This window comes from Lissotriton vulgaris, chromosome 6 (assembly GCF_964263255.1).
Source record: "Lissotriton vulgaris chromosome 6, aLisVul1.2, whole genome shotgun sequence".
In the NCBI taxonomy this organism is placed as follows: Eukaryota; Metazoa; Chordata; class Amphibia; order Caudata; family Salamandridae; genus Lissotriton; species Lissotriton vulgaris.
In genome coordinates this window covers 332,966,516-332,987,474 of record NC_141694.1, presented here as the reverse complement: position 1 = coordinate 332,987,474, position 20,959 = coordinate 332,966,516, and the positions used below count along the sequence as shown (strand labels likewise).

Genomic DNA, 20,959 nt, shown 5'->3' with positions numbered 1-20,959 from the left:
ATTTCAAACAAGTGTTGGCGATATTCTTCCCTTATTCTGCAAGGGATGCCGCTCTCTTTTGATATTGCTTTGGTAAATATTTCATCAGCTCTGCCATTTCCTCTCAGTATTGATAAGCATATCTATTGAGGAGGGCATTATAGTTAACTATGTGCCATTATGTCATTGCTCCTCTTTCAAACTTATTCCCCACCATATTCATTCTCTTACTCTCCTTATCCAAAGACAGTTTGTATGTCGTAGCTACGTTTCAAATCGCAGTGGCTGCGATGAAAAAGTCCACAGGCACATTACCTCAAATATATGGCAGGTCCTTCAAGGAGTGTTTGTACTTCTTTTCGGCCCTGGGTGTCACTAACCTGCAGGTTGCAGATTCGTTCAATACTTCTCTCCCCTGGTCCAGTATGGTTGAGAGCATTGGTAGCAACGTCTCTAATAAAAAACATGTTTGGGACTTCCCCATTTCCAATTGTACACCTTGATGGATATGTGTCTATTCACTCCTCTAGGAAATATGTATTGAGTTCCTGCCATTGTGTCTCAAGACATTCACACCCTTCAGTATCCGGAAACAGGCACTGGGATTCTGGGCCCTCTCCCACATAGAAGATCTCCTGCTCCTCTTCTTCCTGTGGCTCTGGGAACATTGGAGGTTCTAATTCTCCCAAATTCTTTGTGTTTGCTCCCTCAAAGGTTTCAAAGCAACTCTCGTCATTTCAGCTTCAAGATGCCTTTTCTTCTGTTTGATCTCAATCGCACGCTCTTCGTAGAAGAGTGTGGTTGGCAATCTTTTTCGACATCGAGGCCTCTGGTATTTTTCTCGGCCCTTCCTTCGCCTTCCCTCGACTTCAGTCATCTTTCCACCTTCAGATCTTGGTGTGGGACCCAAGAGGCTCTTTAGACTTCTGCTTGCCTTCAACCAGTGAGAATTTCAGTGCTGAGGCAGCTTTTGGTGTTCTAGAGCCTGTTCGAGACTTGCCTGCACTCTGCTTTTTCAGAGTTACCTGTGACCGTTTATCCTTATGTTTTCAGTGTTCACGATCGTCGTCGATGACGTCCTTTTCCACGTCTGAGCCCTCTCCTTCAGCGATGATGTCCTCCTCCTCGCTCGACAACCCCAGGGCTTTCAGTGACCGAGTATCCTTATACCCCTGCATGGTGTATTCTGCTTGGCTTTGCTTTTCACTTGCTCCTAAGGTCTTCTGTTTGAATTCCACACAGGTATCACATTAGTCGGTGCTGTGGTCTCTTGGTGGGCAAAGGTTGCACACCTGATTGTCCCTATGGGCAAACATATGATGACGAACAAGTTACATACCTTCGGTAATGCGTTATCTGGTACAGACTCTTATCCAGCTGCAGATTCCTTCCATTGGAATTTCCCAGGAGTCAGGCTGGATCCGGAAACTTCTGCTGAGCAATAACCCTTTAGCGTGTTCCACTGGGCGCCACGTGACATTGTTGGTGTCATTAGCATCAGTTATGTCGCGGTGCCTATATAGGCGCCACCCAGGCGCGCGGACGCCACTACTCCTTTTTTTTCCATGGCAGAAGTGAAGAACCACCAGATAATGGTTACCGAAGGTAAGCAACTTGTTAATCTGATAGAGATTTCTAGCTGCAGATTCCTTACCTCTGAATTAGATACCCAAGTCATACCATCCCGGCGGTGGATTGTGGACCAATACCTCAAACTTGAAAATCCTGCAAGACTGAACCAGCAAAAAGCCTGACACTGCGGATTTGATTCTCCAGGCAGTAATGTTTGGCAAACATGTACAATGATTCCCACGTTGCTGCCTGACAGATGTCTAGGACTGGGATACCCAGAGCCAAGGCCGTAGTCCCAGCCTTCCCCCTAGTGGAATGGGCCATTAATACCTCAGGGGGCTGCTTCTTTGCTAGCGCATTACCAATCTTAATGCAGAGTAGGACCCAGCGGGAGATGGCCTTTTTCTGCACGGACCTTCCCTTCTTAGCTCACACATAACCCATAAAAAGTTGGTTGTCCATCCAGAACTCTTTAGTGCGATCAAGGTAGAATGACAACGCTCTTTTGGGTCCAGTCGGTGGAGACGCTCCTCTTCCTTAGACGGATGTTGGGGGAGCAAAGAAGGTGGGCAATGTGATGGACTGACCCAGATAGAATGGGGTCACAACTTTTGGCAAAAAGGAAGCCCGGGTGCGAAGCACCACTTTGTCTGGCAAAGACATCAGATAGAAAGGCGAGCAAGATGACGCCTGCAACTCATTCACCCTCCGGGCAGATATAATCACCACTAAGAAGGCTTTTTTGATGGTTAACAGCCAGAGGTAACAGTTGTGCAAAGGCTCAAAGGGAGCACACATCAGGTAGGTGAGCACCAAATTAAGGGCCAACTGAGGCATTACAAAGGGCATGGGTGGAAACAAGTGTGCAAGCCCTTTTAGAAATCTATGTACAATAGGAGACTTAAAGAGAGAGGGCTGGTCTGGCAACCACAGAAAGGAGACAGAGCAGAAAGGTAACCCTTGAGAGTTCCCAAAGCAGAGCCCTCCTGGGCAAGGGTCAAAATGAACAAAAGGACAGTGGAAAGAGAAGCAGAAAGTGGGTCGATAAACCTTTCTGTGCAGTAAAATACACATTTCTGCCAGCGGCAGGCGTATACTGTCTTAGTGGAGGGCCACCTGGCCACCAAAATAACATTGCATATTTCGGGAGGAAAGTCAAAAGCCATTAACAGCCACATCTCCACGCATGGAGGCGCAGAGTTGACAGGTTCGGGTGGAGGACCTTACGACGGCTGCTGTGATAGAAGATCCTCCCAAAGGGGCAGCCTGATCGGAGGATCGATGCTCATCTATAGAAGCTATGGATACCAGACTCTCCTCGCCCAATCCAGAGCCACAAGAATGACTTGGCCCAGTCGCTCCTGATCTTCTTCAGAACCCTAGGCAGGAGTGGTATGGGGGCAAAGGCGTGCAGCAGGCCTGAGCTTTACTTGTGACGAAAAGCGCCGCTAAGCGATAGCCGCCTTGTAAACTCCAGCGCAGTACTGCTAACACTGCGCATGCTCTTGAAAGGCAAACAAATCTAGCCAAAGTTCTCCCCACACTACAGACACCTTGAGCCACCTCCGAATGGAGGCACCATTCACCATCCGCTAGGCATCGACGGCTGAGTTAGTCCGCCCTGGCATTCAGATAACCTGCAAGGTGTTGAAGCACCAGGGTTATGCCCTGCTGTTCCAGCAATGTCCAGAGACACAGGGCCCTCGAAAAAGGGTCCACGACCCCATCCCTCCCTGCTTGTTGCAGTAACACATGTTGGTTGCTTTTGACCATGAACACCCGCACTAACTCCCCCTTGACAGAGGGAGAAATGCCTTCAATGCCAACCGAATCGCTCGGAGTTCCAACAAATTGATGTGGAGCCCAACTCCACCGGAGACCAGTGTCCCCTGATTTCCCCTCTCCCAGATGGTCACCCCATCCCAGAAGTTGACGCACCTGTCACAACTGTGAGGTCTGGTTGGGGATGAGAGAGAGGTCTGCCGTTGACCCAATCAAGGTTTGTTAACCACCACTGCAGACATTTCACAGTCGCTTCTGAGATCTGTACCAAATCAGTATTCCCTGATGCTGTGCCCACTGGAGCTTCAAGTCCCACTACAGAGCCCGCATACTGCACCTGGCAAGCTTTACAAACAAGATGCAGGAGGCCAAGAGGCCCGACAGCCTCAGAGTCAGTCTCACCGATATCCAGGATAGAGGCTGAAACATCGGTATCATAGCCCGAATATCCTGGACTCGCTGCTCGGGAGGAGAGACCCGAAACTGCACTGTATCCAGAATAGCTCAGATGAAAGGGAGCGTCTAATAAGAAGTCAGGTGTGACTTCAGCACGTTTACAGAGAACCTCAGCGAATGCAGGCGGTTCGCCTTCAACAGCCAGTCGTTGAGGTGGAGAACCCCAAACCTGTCCAGATGAGCTGCAACCCGAGTGGTGCTGGTAAGACCGAAGGGGAGCACGTAAATTGAAAGTGCTAGCGGCCCACCCTGAACCGCAGGTAACACATAGGGACCAGCAGAATGGGGATGTGAAAATACGCATTGTGCAGATCCAACGCTACTCTAAGTTCCCCATACCAGTCCAACTGCTCTTGAGAGTCATCCTAGCGATCAAGAGGGTCCACAGAGCCCTCCCATTCTTCTCCCGAGCCCAGCACATCCACAAAGGCGACAACACAGAACGCCTGGGTTCAATCGACGTCAGAATCAGCGTCAAGCAAAGTCGCTCTGGCTCCGTGTCGTCGGGGATAAGGATGGGGCGGTTGCCGCCTATGGGTACCGAAGGAATGGAATTTAGGGCCGACACCGCAAGCGATATCATATCCCTGAGGCCCCACCGGCGCCGTGGCCAGAGCAGACAGCGTCGAATCAGACAGGCCTCACCAGAGGGGTCGGCCGGCTCAAATGAGCAGCGCATGGCCTCGTAAAAGTCTTTATTCTGAGCGGTTGCTCAAGGAGGGAGGTGCGAAGTCGACCCTGGCTACGGCTTCGCAGAACCCTGCCTAGAGCGTCAGTGCTTCTTACCTCCTTCGTCGACCGACGACATCCGAGGTGAAGACATAGTCATCTTGGACTTCTTCTTCTTCCTCTTCCTCTTCCCCGAGTGTCCTGATGACCTTGAGTGGAGTGAAAAGCACTTTGGGCTCCAGGAGCGGTACCACAACCTCCTCTTTCTCGATCGGGAACGGGACCTCCGAGGAGTCTCGCTTGACGATGTCAGCTGTCAGGTTGCAAGGAGTTTTAAAGTCTGCTCCCTCAAGGTCTTAGGGGCCTTGGCCTGACAGTTCCAGCACAACTTCGGATCGTGGTTGCGCTTGAGATACCATAGGCATACAAGGTGGGGATCAGTGACCAACATCGTGCGGGGACAGGCCCCGCACAACTTAAATCTAGTCTTCCTCGAAGACATTCCTCACACACAAAATCTAAAAAATACAGAAGATGACAAAACGTTGAGAAAAAAAACTGCTTAAAAGCGGCAGAGGGCTAGCTCTTATCAGACTGGCCCTTAACTGGCATGGCAAGAAAAGAACGGACGTCAGCACGCCTGGGTGGCACCTATATAGGCACTGCAACATCATGGCCAACGCTAACGACATCATGCAGAGCCGAATGGAGCCACTCGATGGAGCACCCGAGGGGTATTGTTCAGCAAAAGTATCCAGATCCAACCTGATGCCTGGGAAATTCAAAGGTAAGGAATCTGCAGCTAGAAGTCTCTATCAGATACTCCTGGCAGAATCGAAAAGGTGTGTTCTCCATATCACTCGGAACAGGGGTCCTACTGCTTGTGAATTCTCCGGTCTTCTTTCGATGTGTAATTTAGTACTAACTTCTCTGTGGGAACCCCCCTGATTTCTTCACAAATCGGTTCCCAGTATCAACAGTTTCTGTCCATAACTTCGTAGTTTTCTTTGGCGAATCTTCATGATAATCCTCTTCTTTCAGTGATTGGAGAGCCTTCAGCAATGCTTATAGACCCAACAGTGGAAAAAAATTGTCTGAAGATGGCAACTAAGCTTGGAGGCTTACAGGGAGTGGCATCTGACATCAGGAAAGGTTAGACTAGGCACCAAATGGCGGTCACCGCCCCAAAACAACAAGCATTTGCAATGCAATGGTCTCGGCATCATTAAAGGTAGAGCTATTGGCATTGCTCATGACATTTCTTTTTTTTTCTTTAAATCATAAATAAATGGCATTGTCATTTACATTGCCAATACACACCACTCTGCACCTGCACTCACTGCTCTGCACTCACTACTCTGCACTCACTACTCTGCATTCACTACTCTGCACTCACTACTCTGCACTCACTACTCTGCATTCTGCACACTCACTCTGCACTCACTACTCTGCACTCTGCACTCACTACTCACTACTCTGCACTCACTACTCTGCACTCTGCACTCACTACTCTGCACTCTCTACTCACTACTCTGCACTCTCTACTCACTACTCTGCACTCACTACTCTGCACTCTCTACTCACTACTCTCTACTCACTACTCTGCACTCACTACTCTGCACTCACTACTCTGCACTCACTACTCTGCATTCTGCACACTCACTCTGCACTCACTACTCTGCACTCACTACTCTGCACTCACTACTCACTACCCTGCACTCACTACTCTGCACTCACTACTCACTACTCTGCACTCACTACTCACTACTCTGCACTCACTACTCACTACTCTGCACTCAATACTCACTACTCTGCACTCACTACTCACTACTCTGCACTCACTACTCTGCACTCACTACTCTGCACTCACTACTCTGCACTCACTACTCTGCACTCACTACTCTGCACTCACTACTCTGCACTCTGCACACTCACTCTGCACTCACTACTCTGCACTCTGCACTCACAACTCTGCACTCACTACTCACTACTCTGCACTCACTACTCACTACTCTGCACTCACTACTCACTACTCTGCACTCACTACTCTGCGCTCACTACTCTGCGCTCACTACTCTGCACTCACTACTCACTACTCACTACTCTGCACTCACTACTCACTACTCTGCACTCACTACTCACTACTCTGCACTCACTACTCTGCACTCACTACTCACTACTCTGCACTCACTACTCACTACTCTGCACTCACTACTCACTACTCTGTACTCACTACTCTGCACTCACTACTCTGCACTCACTACTCTGCACTCACTACTCTGCACTCACTACTCTGCACTCACTACTCACTATGCACTCACTACTCACTACTCTGCAATCGCTACTCACTACTCTGCACTCACTACTCTGCACTCACTACTCACTACTCTGCACTCACTACTCACTACTCACTACTCTGCACTCACTACTCACTACTCTGTACTCACTACTCACTACTCTGCACTCACTACTCTGCACTCACTACTCTGCACTCACTACTCTGCACTCACTACTCTGCACTCACTACTCTGCACTCACTACTCACTATGCACTCACTACTCACTACTCTGCAATCGTTACTCACTACTCTGCACTCACTACTCTGCACTCACTACTCTGCACTCACTACTCACTACTCTGCACTTACTACTCACTACTCTGCACTCACTACTCTGCACTCACTACTCTGCACTCACTACTCTGCACTCACTACTCACTACTCTGCACTCACTACTCTGCACTCACTACTCTGCACTCACTACTCTGCACTCACTACTCACTACTCTGCACTCACTACTCTGCACTCACTACTCACTACTCTGCACTCACTACTCTGCACTCACTACTCACTACTCTGCACTCACTACTCACTACTCTGCACTCACTACTCTGCACTCACTACTCACTACTCTGCACTCACTACTCACTACTCTGCACTCACTACTCTGCACTCACTACTCTGCACTCACTACTCTGCACTCACTACTCACTACTCTGCACTCACTACTCACTACTCTGCACTCACTACTCACTACTCTGCACTCACTACTCTGCACTCACTACTCTGCACTCACTACTCACTACTCTGCACTCACTACTCACTACTCTGCACTCACTACTCACTACTCTGCACTCACTACTCTGCACTCACTACTCTGCACTCACTACTCTGCACTCACTACTCACTACTCTGCACTCACTACTCTGCACTCACTACTCACTACTCTGCACTCACTACTCTGCACTCACTACTCACTACTCTGCACTCACTACTCTGCACTCACTACTCACTACTCTGCACTCACTACTCACTACTCTGCCCTCACTACTCTGCACTCACTACTCTGCACTCACTACTCACTACTCTGCACTCACTACTCTGCACTCACTACTCTGCACTCACTACTCTGCACTCACTACTCTGCACTCACTACTCTGCACTCACTACTCTGCACTCACTACTCTGCACTCACTACTCTGCACTCGCGATGGACGACAGAGGCAACGCGCAGAGATTACGTCACTAGTGCACAAACTGGATAATCCAGGGAGTGTCCCGGCCTTCAGGTATGCGAGTCCATCCGTCCTTGCTGTTATATTTCACATCAGAATCCTGGTCTCACATGAGCACTTCCTTACCCAGCGCCCTTTCAGGAAAGGCAGGCAATAATCAGAAGCCCCTGACACTGACCTGTCCGCTGGGATGCGTGTGGCCAGCAGCAGCGGCATAGCTGAAAATGATGCCCCCTGCACAATGTGATGAGGGGTTCACGAGCCTCTCATATCTTACAGATATTGTTTGGCCCTAAGCTGAATGGGGGCGCCTTTGAGGGGGTCGTGGCCCCGTGGAGTGCTGGGGCCCTTCTGAGCCACAGGGACTGCAGCAGCCTTTGTTACCCCTGGCCAGCAGAACTTTTCCAGACACCTCATGTCTCACTCATCGAGCGTGACTCTCACTCCATCCATCTAGCAGTCTTACTGTTGGCGAGTCTCATTGCACCATGGAATAGAGTCTGGCACCTAACAGTAAACTTTTTTCTGTTAAAACATTAATTTTCCATCCTAACTCTCACATCTCACTTTGGTGCACTCTTGGACATTCTGTGCGCACATATACCAGAAAAGAGCGTGTCACGCTGCAGCTGGTGTGAGATTTGTGATTATAACTCAAGCACATTTGTGGTGACCGCACGCAACCCTAACCACTCAGTTTAAGTGTGCAAAGTTTGCAATACTAGAAGCACTGAGAAAATCCTGAGAACTCTCACAGGTGCACGAGTATGAGGTAATCTCTTTCTTTGCTCCTCTCAGGGACTGAAACCTGTCAGAAAGGTCTTCTAATTGAATGTCGAAAACCCGTAATGCAATTAAACGCCACCGAGGTAGGTTACCACTTAATGCGTTTATGAGAGATTTGTATCTGCTTAATTTTGCACGTCCACTGGAATAGATTACAAAGTAGCTCCATCAATACACTTTACATTTCAGATGAACTGTGAACAATCTCGCGGATACTGCGATTAAGGAATGGGGTCATAAACGCTGCAATGTATTGAAAGAAAACTTTCTTTTGCGCGCTAAATATTTATAATCATTAGCCGACGTTCAAGCTTTATTGTTGTTTAGACTGGAGCAGGATAGCTACAGAAGGGGCCCACAAAGGGGAAACTCGCCTGTCATTGTTCCACATCTTTGAGAGATGTTTGCCTTTGCCTGACAACGTCACTTTTATAGAAACCCTTCATTTAGGTTGTCACATTATTCTGAGTTATTGTTTGATTGGGGAAAGCTAGCAAGTGTGGGCCCCTCGGGGGATTCGGGTGCACACATATTAATCATAGGGGGTCAAATCCGTCGCTAGGGGGCTGAGGAGTGGTGCCTGTTACACACATGCCCTGTTGGTGTTCCAGTTCTGCGTGTGGCTGGGGCGCAGCTGCGGCAATATTTCCCTATTATGCATGCATGTCATTCCCGAACTCAGTGAGCGCAGGTAGGACGGGAAGTCAGGCAAAGTCGCCTGTGACGGGGGCGGGGCTGCGTACGTAACCGGAAGAGAAGGCGGAGTGAAAGCGTCTCGCGAGTCGCGACGCCAGAAGGAGAGCGGAGTCCCTCAGAATTGATCTGGTAAGTTACAAAGGGCTGGGGGGGGGCTCGGTTCCCTCGTTGTGTGTGTATGCATGTGTGCGACGGCGGGGGAGGGGGGGGGGTGCACTCGTGTGTGTGTGTGTGTGTGCGCGCGCGCGTGTGTGTATGTCTGCGGAGGGGGGGTGGGTGTCTCTGTATGTATGTGCGTGGGCGCTTGTGTGTGTGTGTATGCGCATGCGTGTGTGGTGCTTGCGCTTCCCAGGAGACAGCACCTGGCCACAGCGCGCGTTCCAGTTACAAATCGCCTGGAAGGATGCGCATGGCCAGGACTGTCTCCTGGGAAGCATAGTCGCTGACAAAAGATCTCCGGCGGAGACGCGCTTCCGCGCGTTGACGCCGAGACCTAAAAAGGGGGGGGGGGGAAAGTTGATTTGTCATTGGAAGGAAAGCTGTTGTGGGTGCTAAGGGGGTGGCATATCATCACTTCAATGATAACTAAAGCTTCCTTGAGTTCAGCCATTTGTCAGTAATGCTACCTGCACAATGGAAGTATTTTACACCATACAAACTAGTTTCCAATTAGGGAACCTGTTAATTCACCAAACTCGCAGTTTTTGACACACGTCTTATGATGGCAACATAGTTACTGACCGTCTACGGTTGCCTTCTTGAAAGACAAAAAACCACGTTGATTTGAGTACTGAAATTTTGTTATAGCATTGATACTAACATTTTGTAGCTTTTTCTGGGCTCTCCGTCATCATTTTCAACTTTGATTTCTTCTAAGCGTCCTTAAATATTCCTGGTTTTTATGGTTGAGGTTGTTCAGTAAAACACCTTACTTCACGATTGCTGAAAAGTTTTCACCACCAATTGCCACATGATAGGATTCAAATATTTTTTTCCAACTAGCCCAGGGAAACAAGGGCTCACGAGCTTACAACGGGAATTGAGAATATTGAGACATACCTGAAGGGGTCATGAGTGAATTGAAAATAACACATCAAACTAACATAACTAGCTGGAAAAATAAACTAAAATGAATAATGGAGGACTAGAAGTGAGTGATTATTTGAGAGATTCAATGCTGTAATCGAATTTTGAAAATAAACAATATGGACATACAGAAGCATAACCGGGGTTGTAGCGTACAAGGGCCATCACTTTTTTGATTGAAATACTCCTGACCTACAGTGGTGGCTCCCCAAAAATCATGCTCTGCTCTGCCTACATTGTGGGGTGTAGGCCTCACACAGGTCGTTGCTAAATGCGTCCCGACACCACAGTGCAGGCATGTGTCCTTTAACTAGTCTTCACTGACAACAACATCATCTTGACCCTACGTAAGACCGTGCAATGTGAATTCGGTACTGCAATCATTGACAAAGATTTCCCCAAAATGGCCGCTCATTTGACCCAATGTAAGTTCATGCAATAAGGTAATGCACTTCACTCTGGGACCGTCTTCCCTGACAGTGGAGATGGCCCGGGTTCATCTTCACTGTCAGTGGGCGTAGCGCACAACCACACAAGTTGAACATCCGGTGAGATTCAAAACTCAATGTTCCCACTTGCTCTCATTTAGGCTGCTCACACTGGACTGGACACAACATAACAGGGGTTGGCGTCAGGATGAACCAGCCCCCTGCGAAGGAGCACATCCAGTCTATAAATGTTGCAGTGTCCGGCAGAAAAATAAGAGGTCCAATTCCAGAGTCTAGCAGAATTTATTGACAAACAAGCAGCACAAACTCAAAAGAGTCTGCCTTGCACCCTGGTCCAACTCCAAAAGCACCATAACAGTCTAGTGCACTCTGACAATTTTTACTTCTGGTATACAGAACAGAAAGGAAATATAGGCAGTGAAAGTCACAAAAAGGCATTAATTAGGAATTCAGGGATTGATCGCAAGATTTGCGAACTTTTTAAATGTTACACAGTTTGGCAGAGAAGTAAGATGCAAAGCTTAGAAGAGGTTTAGGAGAAAAGCAAGTTGATTATGAGGAGTGTTTCACAGAGAAGACACCCGCATTAATTAGTTGTTGCAGGTAGGACGGGAAGTCAGGCAAAGTCGCCTGTGACGGGGGCGGGGCTGCGTACGTAACCGGAAGAGAAGGCGGAGTGAAAGCGTCTCGCGAGTCGCGACGCCAGAAGGAGAGCGGAGTCCTTCAGAATTGATCTGGTAAGTTACAAAGGGCTGGGGGGGGGCGCGGTTCCCTCGTTGTGTGTGTATGCATGTGTGCGACGGCGGGGGAGAGGGGGGGGGTGCACTCGTGTGTGTGTGTGTGTGTGTGGGGGTGTGCGCGCGCGTGTATGTCTGCGGAGGGGGGTGGGTGTCTCTGTATGTATGTGCGTGGGCGCTTGTGTGTGTGTGTATGCGCATGCGTGTGTGGTGCTTGCGCTTCCCAGGAGACAGCGCCTGGCCACAGCGCGCGTTCCAGTTACAAATCGCCTGGAAGGATGCGCGTGGCCGGGACTGTCTCCTGGGAAGCATAGTCGCTGACAAAAGATCTCCGGCGGAGACGCCCTTCCGCGCGTTGACGCCGAGACCTAAAAAACAGGAAACAGAGGAAGGACTACAAAACAAAAGGAGAGTTCAGGACCCAACCACTTCATGGCAAAATAATGCACAGCATGTGAATCCAGACAAGATTCATGTAACAAAAATACTTTTTTACTTAAAAGTGCTCATTCTTCCTAGTACAGTGTGTGTGCTAGAGTGAATAACAAAACAAGGTTTGGTACTGTTACCAAGCTGCCCCTGATCCCTTCATAGCGATTGTTAGTAACCCAAAAGCAAAACCGCTATTTCTATTGGAATTTCATATTGAATAGTATTCTGAGGGGCTACAGTAACCGGTCTATAACATTCATCGCTGGTGCATTTAAATAAGTTCAAAAATGTGTCACCTGTAGGTGGGAAAGCACACCTTGTAGATCTATGCCAAAGTCTTAGCTTACACAACAGAGTTTATAGATCCAGTGACACCTGGTGAGAATGCTAGGTTAAGGATCCGATTGTGGCCGTGATTTAGTAGTGTAGAGGTCAGAGTAAAAATTAGCCATTGTGTTCAATATTTCAGTGGGGTTTGTGTGGTGTTGGAGTAGTCCATCAATGAGACTCATAATCTAAATCATGCGCTTTGTGCGGCCTAATAAGTTGTGCTGATGACCTACTCGGGCGCTCTCCCTCCCTGTATCGACGGGCTTTTGCCTCCTTGCTCAGGTAATGAATTTTTAGTTCTACCTCCTCGTTGTACTTTAAGATAGTTTCTCGTATTCCCGCCAATATACCCCTGTCGTCGGTTTCACACAATTCAAGCTCCATTGCTCCTAGTACAGACTCCAGCCTTGCAAGTCGCGCACGGATAGCACTTAATATGCCCGCTTGCTTAGCAGTACAGACCCCCCCCACCCTCGATGACCACCTTGAAGGCCTCCCAGAGCACAGATGGGGATTCGATCGAACAAACGTTCAGTGCAAAATAGTCCTCAATAGCGGCCCATACTTCTGAACAAAAAAACCTGGTAGCTTAACGCACCAGCCAGCAAATGCCAAGAGAAAGCCCTGGCGTAGCGCCAATTCCAGCATTACCGGGGAATGGTCGGAGAGTGTACGAGGGAGTATCGAAGTGTTGGTTGTCCACGTCTGGACTTCCCTAGTTGTTGATGTGTGCTGCTCAGTAACTCCACTAGGTCGTTGTCCACTTTAAGCAGAGGTTTTGCTGGGGGAAAGGAAGGGAGGGGGAGTATGAGTACACGTGCCTGTCAACGATTAGCCGCTTTTGTTCGAATACTGTTTATGTTTTACCTTGTTATATGATGGTTGAATAAATGTCACTTCTGGGCGCAAGTGCGCAGTGAAGAGATTCACCCTAAGCACATGTTACTGTGCGGGACTGTACATTCGGATAGCCCTAAACGTATGCGGAAGGAATCTGGCCGGGCCCTTCACGCACCAGCCATATCTAAGCGCACGACCCTCAATTATGTGACCTTGTCAGCGCGGTCACATGTTTTCCTACTGTATAGATTTGAGACAAATGTATGACGAGCCGGCGAGGTCGGCATGCAGTGATACGCTGGTTGCTCTCTGTACTGTATATTACAAATGTGAAATCAAACAAAATGCCAATAAACAGATTTGACACAAAAAAAAGCAGAGGTTTTGCTAACAACTGAATGTAAGTGAGAAGGGCTCAATGTTCAATTGTCTGAGCTAGTGCTGGGAGTTGTGCTGAAAGTGTCCCACCTTGTCTCTGGATAGAATACATGGTAGTTTTTAGTCTGACTTTGAGGGTTGTTTTCCTCTGCATTAAGGTGGTAAAATACTCTAGTGACTATTGGATTGCTGTAAATTCCAGGCGGTTGATATAGCAACCCTGTTGATCCAGCATTCAGTTATCCTAAATAGTCATGTGGCGGAGGTGCCCCACCTCAGTCAACAAGTGCGGTGTCCATGGTAATGGGCACCTGCAGTCGAGGGTCGAGAGATGTCCAGCCCCATATGAAGTACTTCTCATTCCACCATTTTAACTCTGCTGAACACTGTGCTCCACCAATGCCAGGACTTCTCATTGATCATCCACTTGTGACCATTGCCTTGTTAAACACTACTGTAGTGGATGCATGTGCAATATACACGAGGCATGATTGCTATGCATGAAGCAATCCTCCCAAACAGTTGTATTACCATCCTGGCTGTGAAGGGACATGATGTTCGAAAAAGAAGCAGCAATCTTTGAAATTCCATCACCCTCTCTTGGTTTGAAAATGCATCACTGCTTGCTCTAGGTGGACCCATTTATTATGGTGCCAAGTGACCTGCTTAGACTGCAGTTTTAGAGCTCAAGTTTGGGCTCATAGACGTAAGTAACTAACATACACCTCACTTGCTTAACAGTTTCTCCAGAGGTAATGGGCCTGTATTGCGTCTAGGTGGACATCACGTGGTCACTTCATCACCCCACACGCCCTCCACTCCGAGGAATACATCCTGCTGGGAGACCTCAACTTTCACTTGGAAAAGAGCAACAACAGCAACACCTCCTCCCTTCGGGACAATCTCGCCAACCTCGGACTCAAACAACTTGTCACTACGCCCACCCACATCGCAGGTCACACACTCGACCCTATCTTCACCTCCAGCAAACATGTCTCCTTCAGCCACACCACAACTCTACATTGGACGGACCACAGCTGCGTACACTTTATCTACAATAAGACCACAACTCACAACCAACCTCAACCGACTCTACGAAGAAACTGGAACAAAATCACCATCGACCAGATCTCCTCATCGCTTCTTCAAAACCCCCCTGCCCACTCCTCAAACGCCGACCAAGCAGCGATTAACCTCACCCAATGGCTATCCAACAGCGCCGACATCCTAGCACCACCGAAAAAACGTCAAATCAAACTTGGCAGCAAAAACGCCTCCTGGTTCAACGATGATCTTAAGAAATCGAAGAAACTCTGCCGCTCCCTCGAGAAGGCCTGGAAAAAAGACCCAAACACCAGCACCAGGGACGCCTTCAAAAACGCCACCCGCATACACCACCAACTGATCCGGACTGCCAAGAAAGCCGCATTCAAAGACCGACTAGACAACAACGCCCACAACAGCAAGGAACTATTCAACATCGTCAAAGAATTCACCAACCCCTCAGCAAACTCCAATGATATCACCCCCTCTCAAGCCCTCTGCGACTCCCTAGCCTCGTTCTTCCACAACAAAATCGCAGACATCCACAACAGCTTCGACAACCAACCCGGAGACCATCCCACCCAATCTCCTGCCGTACCTTCACCCCCCTCGAACATCCTTAACGACTGGAACCCAATCTCCACCGAGGACACCATCTGCCTGATGAACTCCATCCACTCAGGATCCCCCACAGACCCATGTCCTCACCACATCTGCAACAAAGCAGACTCCATCATAGCACCACACCTCCGAGACGTCATCAACTGCTCCCTCAACTCCGCCACCTTCCCGGAAAGCTGGAAACACGCCGAACTCAGCGCCCTTCTGAAAAAACCCACAGCGGACCCCACCGAACTCAAAAACTACCGCCCCATCTCGCTCCTTCCATTCCCGGCCAAAGTCATCGAGAAAGCCGTCAATAACCAGCTCGCCGCCTTCCTCGAAAGCAACAAATCCCTCGACTCCTCACAGTCCGGATTCCGAGCCAAGCACAGCACGGAGACCGCCCTCATCGCAGCAACAGACGACATTTGAACTCTACTGGACAATGGAGACACAGTCGCCCTCATCCTCCTAGACCTCTCCGCAGCCTTCGACACAGTCTGCCATAGCACTCTTCTACAGCGCCTCAAAAACATCGGGATCCAAGGAAAAGCACCGGAATGGATCACCTCATTCCTCACCGGAAGAACCCAGAGGGTCCGCCTCCCACCATTCAAGTCCGAGGCCACTGAAGTCATCTGCGGCGTACCCCAAGGTTCCTCACTCAGCCCCACCCTCTTCAACATATACATGAGCCCCCTCACGACCATCGCTCGCCAACACAACCTCAACATCATATCCTACGCAGATGACACCCAACTGATCCTATCACTCACCAAAGACCCCAACACCGCCAAAACCAACCTACATGAAGGTATGAAAGAAGTAGCAGAGTGGATGAAGCACAGCCGTCTGAAACTGAACTCAGACAAAACAGAAGTCCTTATCTTAGGCACCTCCCCCTCCGCTTGGGACGACTCTTGGTGGCCAGAGGCCCTTGGAAAAGCACCCATCCCGACGGACCACGCACGGAACCTGGGCATCATCCTGGACTCCTCACTCTCTATGAACAGACAAGTCAACGCAGTCTCATCTTCATGCTTCAACATCCTCCGCATGCTCAAAAAAACTTTTCGCTGGATCCCCACAGAAACCAGAAAAACAGTCACCCATGCACTGGTTACAAGTCGCCTGGACTATGAAAACACCCTATACGCCGGTATCACCGCAAAACTCCAGAAAAAACTCCAACGCATCCAGAACGCATCAGCCAGACTCATACTAGATATCCCGCGTAAAGACCATATCTCTAACCACCTCAAAAACCTCCACTGGCTCCCCGTCAATAAGAGGATTACTTTCCGCCTCCTAACCCACGCTCACAAAGCACTCTACGAACTTGGACCCGAATGCCTCAACACACGACTTTCCTTCTACACCCCCCCTCGCCAGCTACGATCTTCCAACCAAGCCCTTGCTACCATTCCTTGCATCAATAAAACCACCATGGGAGGCAGATCCTTCTCCTACCTCGCAGCTAAAACCTGGAACTCACTCCCCACTCACCTACGTCTCACACAGAACCACCTAGCATTCAGAAAGCAACTTAAAACCTGGATATTCGACAAGTAATTCCCATCCCTTCCTCAAGCACCTTGAGACCCTCTGGGTATGTAGCGCGCTATATAAATTTCTGACTTGACTTGACTTGGCTTGACATGCTGTGCACCTTCTTTTCTAGGAGTGCCCCCATGGACGTTGGGCTTGTATTACTCTAGGGTAAACTCCAGCATATACCATGGTGGGCTCAACTGATCCATATGTTATGAGTATCTCAACTTTAGGATACTGATCATTCTTAAAAATGGTATGTATGCACAACTATGTCTATCCTCATATTCAACACCTGATGGTTATGCAGAGCGACATTTAATGCACCATGTTTGAAGCACATCTTTAAACCGAAAGCACTTCTTCCAAAATCCCCCATTTAGACCAAACAGCATCCAATAAACAATCAATAATGCTCTCTCATAGGGAGCTCAGGAAGCAAATGCACACTGGGAGAACTTTTCAGCATTGTCAGTAGTATGCAATACAATAGCATTCCATTTAGAACGTACAAAAACAAGTTAAAAAAATACTTTGAAATATGTCAGAACTCATTGTACGTGTTGGACTCGTTGTGTATGTTTAAGCTCCTGCATAAAAACCTGAAAATAAAATATTTGGTTGTGAGATGTTCACATGCATCATATAACCCATGCAAATACGTCTTCAATTAATGTTACCTTCCAGTTTTTTCAGCAGAAATGATTTGCCACTTCCCCACTGTGCATACAGCCCAACACAGATGGGTGGCTGCATGGTAGGTTCACTAAGTATATCTGCCAATGCACTGCTATACAGATCGTATCCCAACATGTCACCATCAGATTCTGTAGGGGATAAGTGCCCTATAAGAGAAAAAGGCTAACATTAACTAAATGTAACTAACAGAGAACATCCTTTGTTACAACCATGAAACATTAGAAGGCTTATTGGCTTAGTTAGATATATTAACAGTGTCCATACCTGGAAAACAACACTACAATTTAATAAACCATTATAATAGTCACAAAAGAATGTAATCGCAATAATGTTTTAGTCTTAACAGGATGTTGATAATTCATTCACACTAGGTCCATAACAGTGTGTCAAAATATATCTGCGTTGGACGGTACAAAGCATAAAAAGGACTTTGTAAATACTTCACTTCCATCTCTGTAGCGGCACAAGTGTTTCAAAATGTGACAAAAAACAAACATCAGACAGCAATGTCAGTTGCACTTCTCTTGTGTTATACTTATTATATTTAAATGTGCCAAATGCAGAAGGATGTGGCTCAGGGGCAACCTTGCCGACTTCCATCCTGCCAACCAGAATTCAAACCTCCAACTCTGCACAGATATCATTGGCCGTAATACTTTATCTCTTCTCTACCAACATGAGAAAAAGAGAGTTAGGAGGGACACACTTTCTGCTCTGGGCACAGTAGTGGAAAAAGCCATACCAGATCACTCCTAATCATTTCATTATTAAAATTCACAAAGCAGAATTTAAATATTTTTTTGTGACAGAGAGAACTAGAACAGAAAAGAACAGAAAACACATTAGTAAAGCTCACTGAACCCTCTAAGTTCTATTGGTGTATTAGTGAACACTGTGAGTCCACACTACTGAAAACCAAATTCCAGCAATGACGAAAACACCCAGGAACTCAGAAAATCAAGCCCAGGGCCTGGCATTGGAAAGGTAAGAAAAAGAAAACAACAACACTGAGGCAAATCAGCCTCCATGGTTCAATGGCTGCATGTAGAGAAAACTAGGGCAACAGAGGATGCCATAAACACATGTGCTCTACTGTATGTCGCAACACTCATCTGTTATGCAAACCATAAAGAGGCCAAGCATACAGAGGATTGGAGGTCACTCATAATAGACTGCTGCTCTTGCCTCTTCATCTGTGCCGTGTGGTTAAGAAAGAAAATAAAGAGTTTTCTGACTACCCTTGGTCAAGCCGTGTAGCCTCATTGTAGCCATGGAAACTACCTCATGTTGTTGGAGGTAAACAATTTATGCTAAAGTATGCACCGCAGTTGTTCATCTGCTGTGATTTTAATAGGGTGTCTTGTTACTTTCCTCACTGTCACAGGCCTTTTCGAGTTCCCTCCGAGTATCTTTATATTTAGGAATTTCTACATCTCTAAGCAAACTTTTACTGGTGTGATTCGAATCGGGGGATGTGGAGACGGCGAAAGGCTGAAGTAGCTTGCTACTGCAGCTCATGTTGAACGTCAGCTGCAAAAGTGTAGAGAAAGGAAACGAGTCATGGATAATAGAACTACATGTTAATGCTAAGGTGAGCGTCTAACGGTGGGGTTAGGAAAGCATCTCACAGTGGGGTTAGGAAATCCCTACTATCCATCCCCATTCCAGGGTCTGAATGGAATGCATATATATCTGAGCTCTAAATGGAGAATACATCCTCATCAGACTAGAACTTGATCTTATTAGTTCATTTGCCACAGCAATAGCTACGATGGTTCAATGGGCCTATAACTTATAACGTATTTTATGTATACTCAGATATATGGAGGCAGGAATCCCTACAAATGCACAAAAAATATATACTTTTAAGGAAAACCTAGAATTGTTCTTAAATGAACTGAAATGCAAGATGGAATATTTATATACTTGGACTCCTGCGCAAATTGAACTTTTCTTAAAAACCTTGATTCCAAGAGGAAGTCTCCAAAGTGACATAAATCACTGTACGAATCTCAAATTATACAAGTTATCACCCACTAGTTCAGATGGCAATCACCTTTGAAAATATGTATTATTCACCCAAGATCACAGAGTTAGGCATGTAACATTATTAATTGGGCTGGGAGAGCTACCATTTAATACCTATAAAAGCCACTGGAATAACACTAATTAATTGCCAGTGTGATTTGTGTTGCGCATGGATCCAAGATTTAAGATATGCACTTTATATTTGCCCTGCAGTTTCTACAGCACATCATCAATATTTAACCCCTTCATATTTTAGATTTAATTTAACAAGAGCTGATGAAACGATTAACCTGAAAATGTTTCTACTGAATGAATATGCAGGTTACAATGTATTAAAATTTGTATTAACTTTTATAAACTTGTTTTAATGTGTGGATATGTGCAATAACACTTTTATGGTATGATTGCAGTAATACTGTTTTATATTGTTGATCCCGGTAGGTGTCTAAATCAATAAAGCTTGTAGTGTATTGTATTGCTAAGGTGAGCAGAATATTTTTGGGCTGGGGGTAGGCAGTTAAAAGTGAATATTTTGCTGACTCCACTTTTTACATTGCCCTTGCATCCAGTGCCTACCTCGTCCAGCAAGTGTCTTGCTGGTAAGTGTGGTTGGGATCAGAAGAAAATGAGCAGCTGGTGGCGGAGTTCATGGGGTTTGCAGCAGTCATGGCCTTGTGCAGTGCTGTATCAACATACCGACACTCAATTCCTCCGGCCTGGGGGGAATGACTTGTGTAAGTGTTGATGGTGGATAGACACTCTCTTCACCACAGAAATTGGGGAAGCACGGTGAGATGTTTGAGTGTCATACTGAGAGATCAGTAGTGAGCTTACACATACGGGACCCTAGAAAAACTGGAGACGTGTGCAAGGTTGGTAGTCTTTGGCAATAACGGAATGATAGGCTGGTTCACCAGGATTAACTTGAGGGGACAGAGGCATGTGAATATTTGAAAAGAGTCATTTCATAGGGGCAAAGTTTGAGGGGGAATTCGGATGTTCAAATATTAAAAACACGCCTCAAACGAGTTCAACAGAAATTGCAGCTCTTGAGAAAGTATTAATCATACTAGGATAGGATCGAAATACACAAGTAAAGTTAACAGGGCTTTTAAAAAGATAGGTAAACCATCTTAAGAAGTCTGAACGGGCTGGGGAGGCAGGGTCAGACAACAGGCTACAAGTAGAATAGCAGTGGCATACCTATACCCAACATTGATACTTGCTGCACTCAACAAGCACTCAACCCATACGAACCACATATAGTTGAATCGTAACAAAGAGGGAGGTACCATAAATTACAATAGGGACAGGGTAATAGAAGTACAA

At 47.3% G+C, this 20,959-nt stretch overlaps 1 protein-coding gene across 5 annotated transcripts in view; it reads right to left on the bottom strand.

The window, feature by feature from the left end:
- Positions 1-20,959, bottom strand: part of KIDINS220 (kinase D interacting substrate 220) — a 942,023-nt gene that overhangs the window by 586,946 nt on the left and 334,118 nt on the right. For all 5 annotated transcript variants that reach the window (XM_086926367.1, XM_086926369.1, XM_086926371.1 and 2 more), the window contains exon 13: positions 17,584-17,748. In XM_086926367.1, coding sequence (XP_086782493.1) covers positions 17,584-17,748 — 165 coding nt within the window. The remainder of the gene's footprint in view (positions 1-17,583; positions 17,749-20,959) is intronic.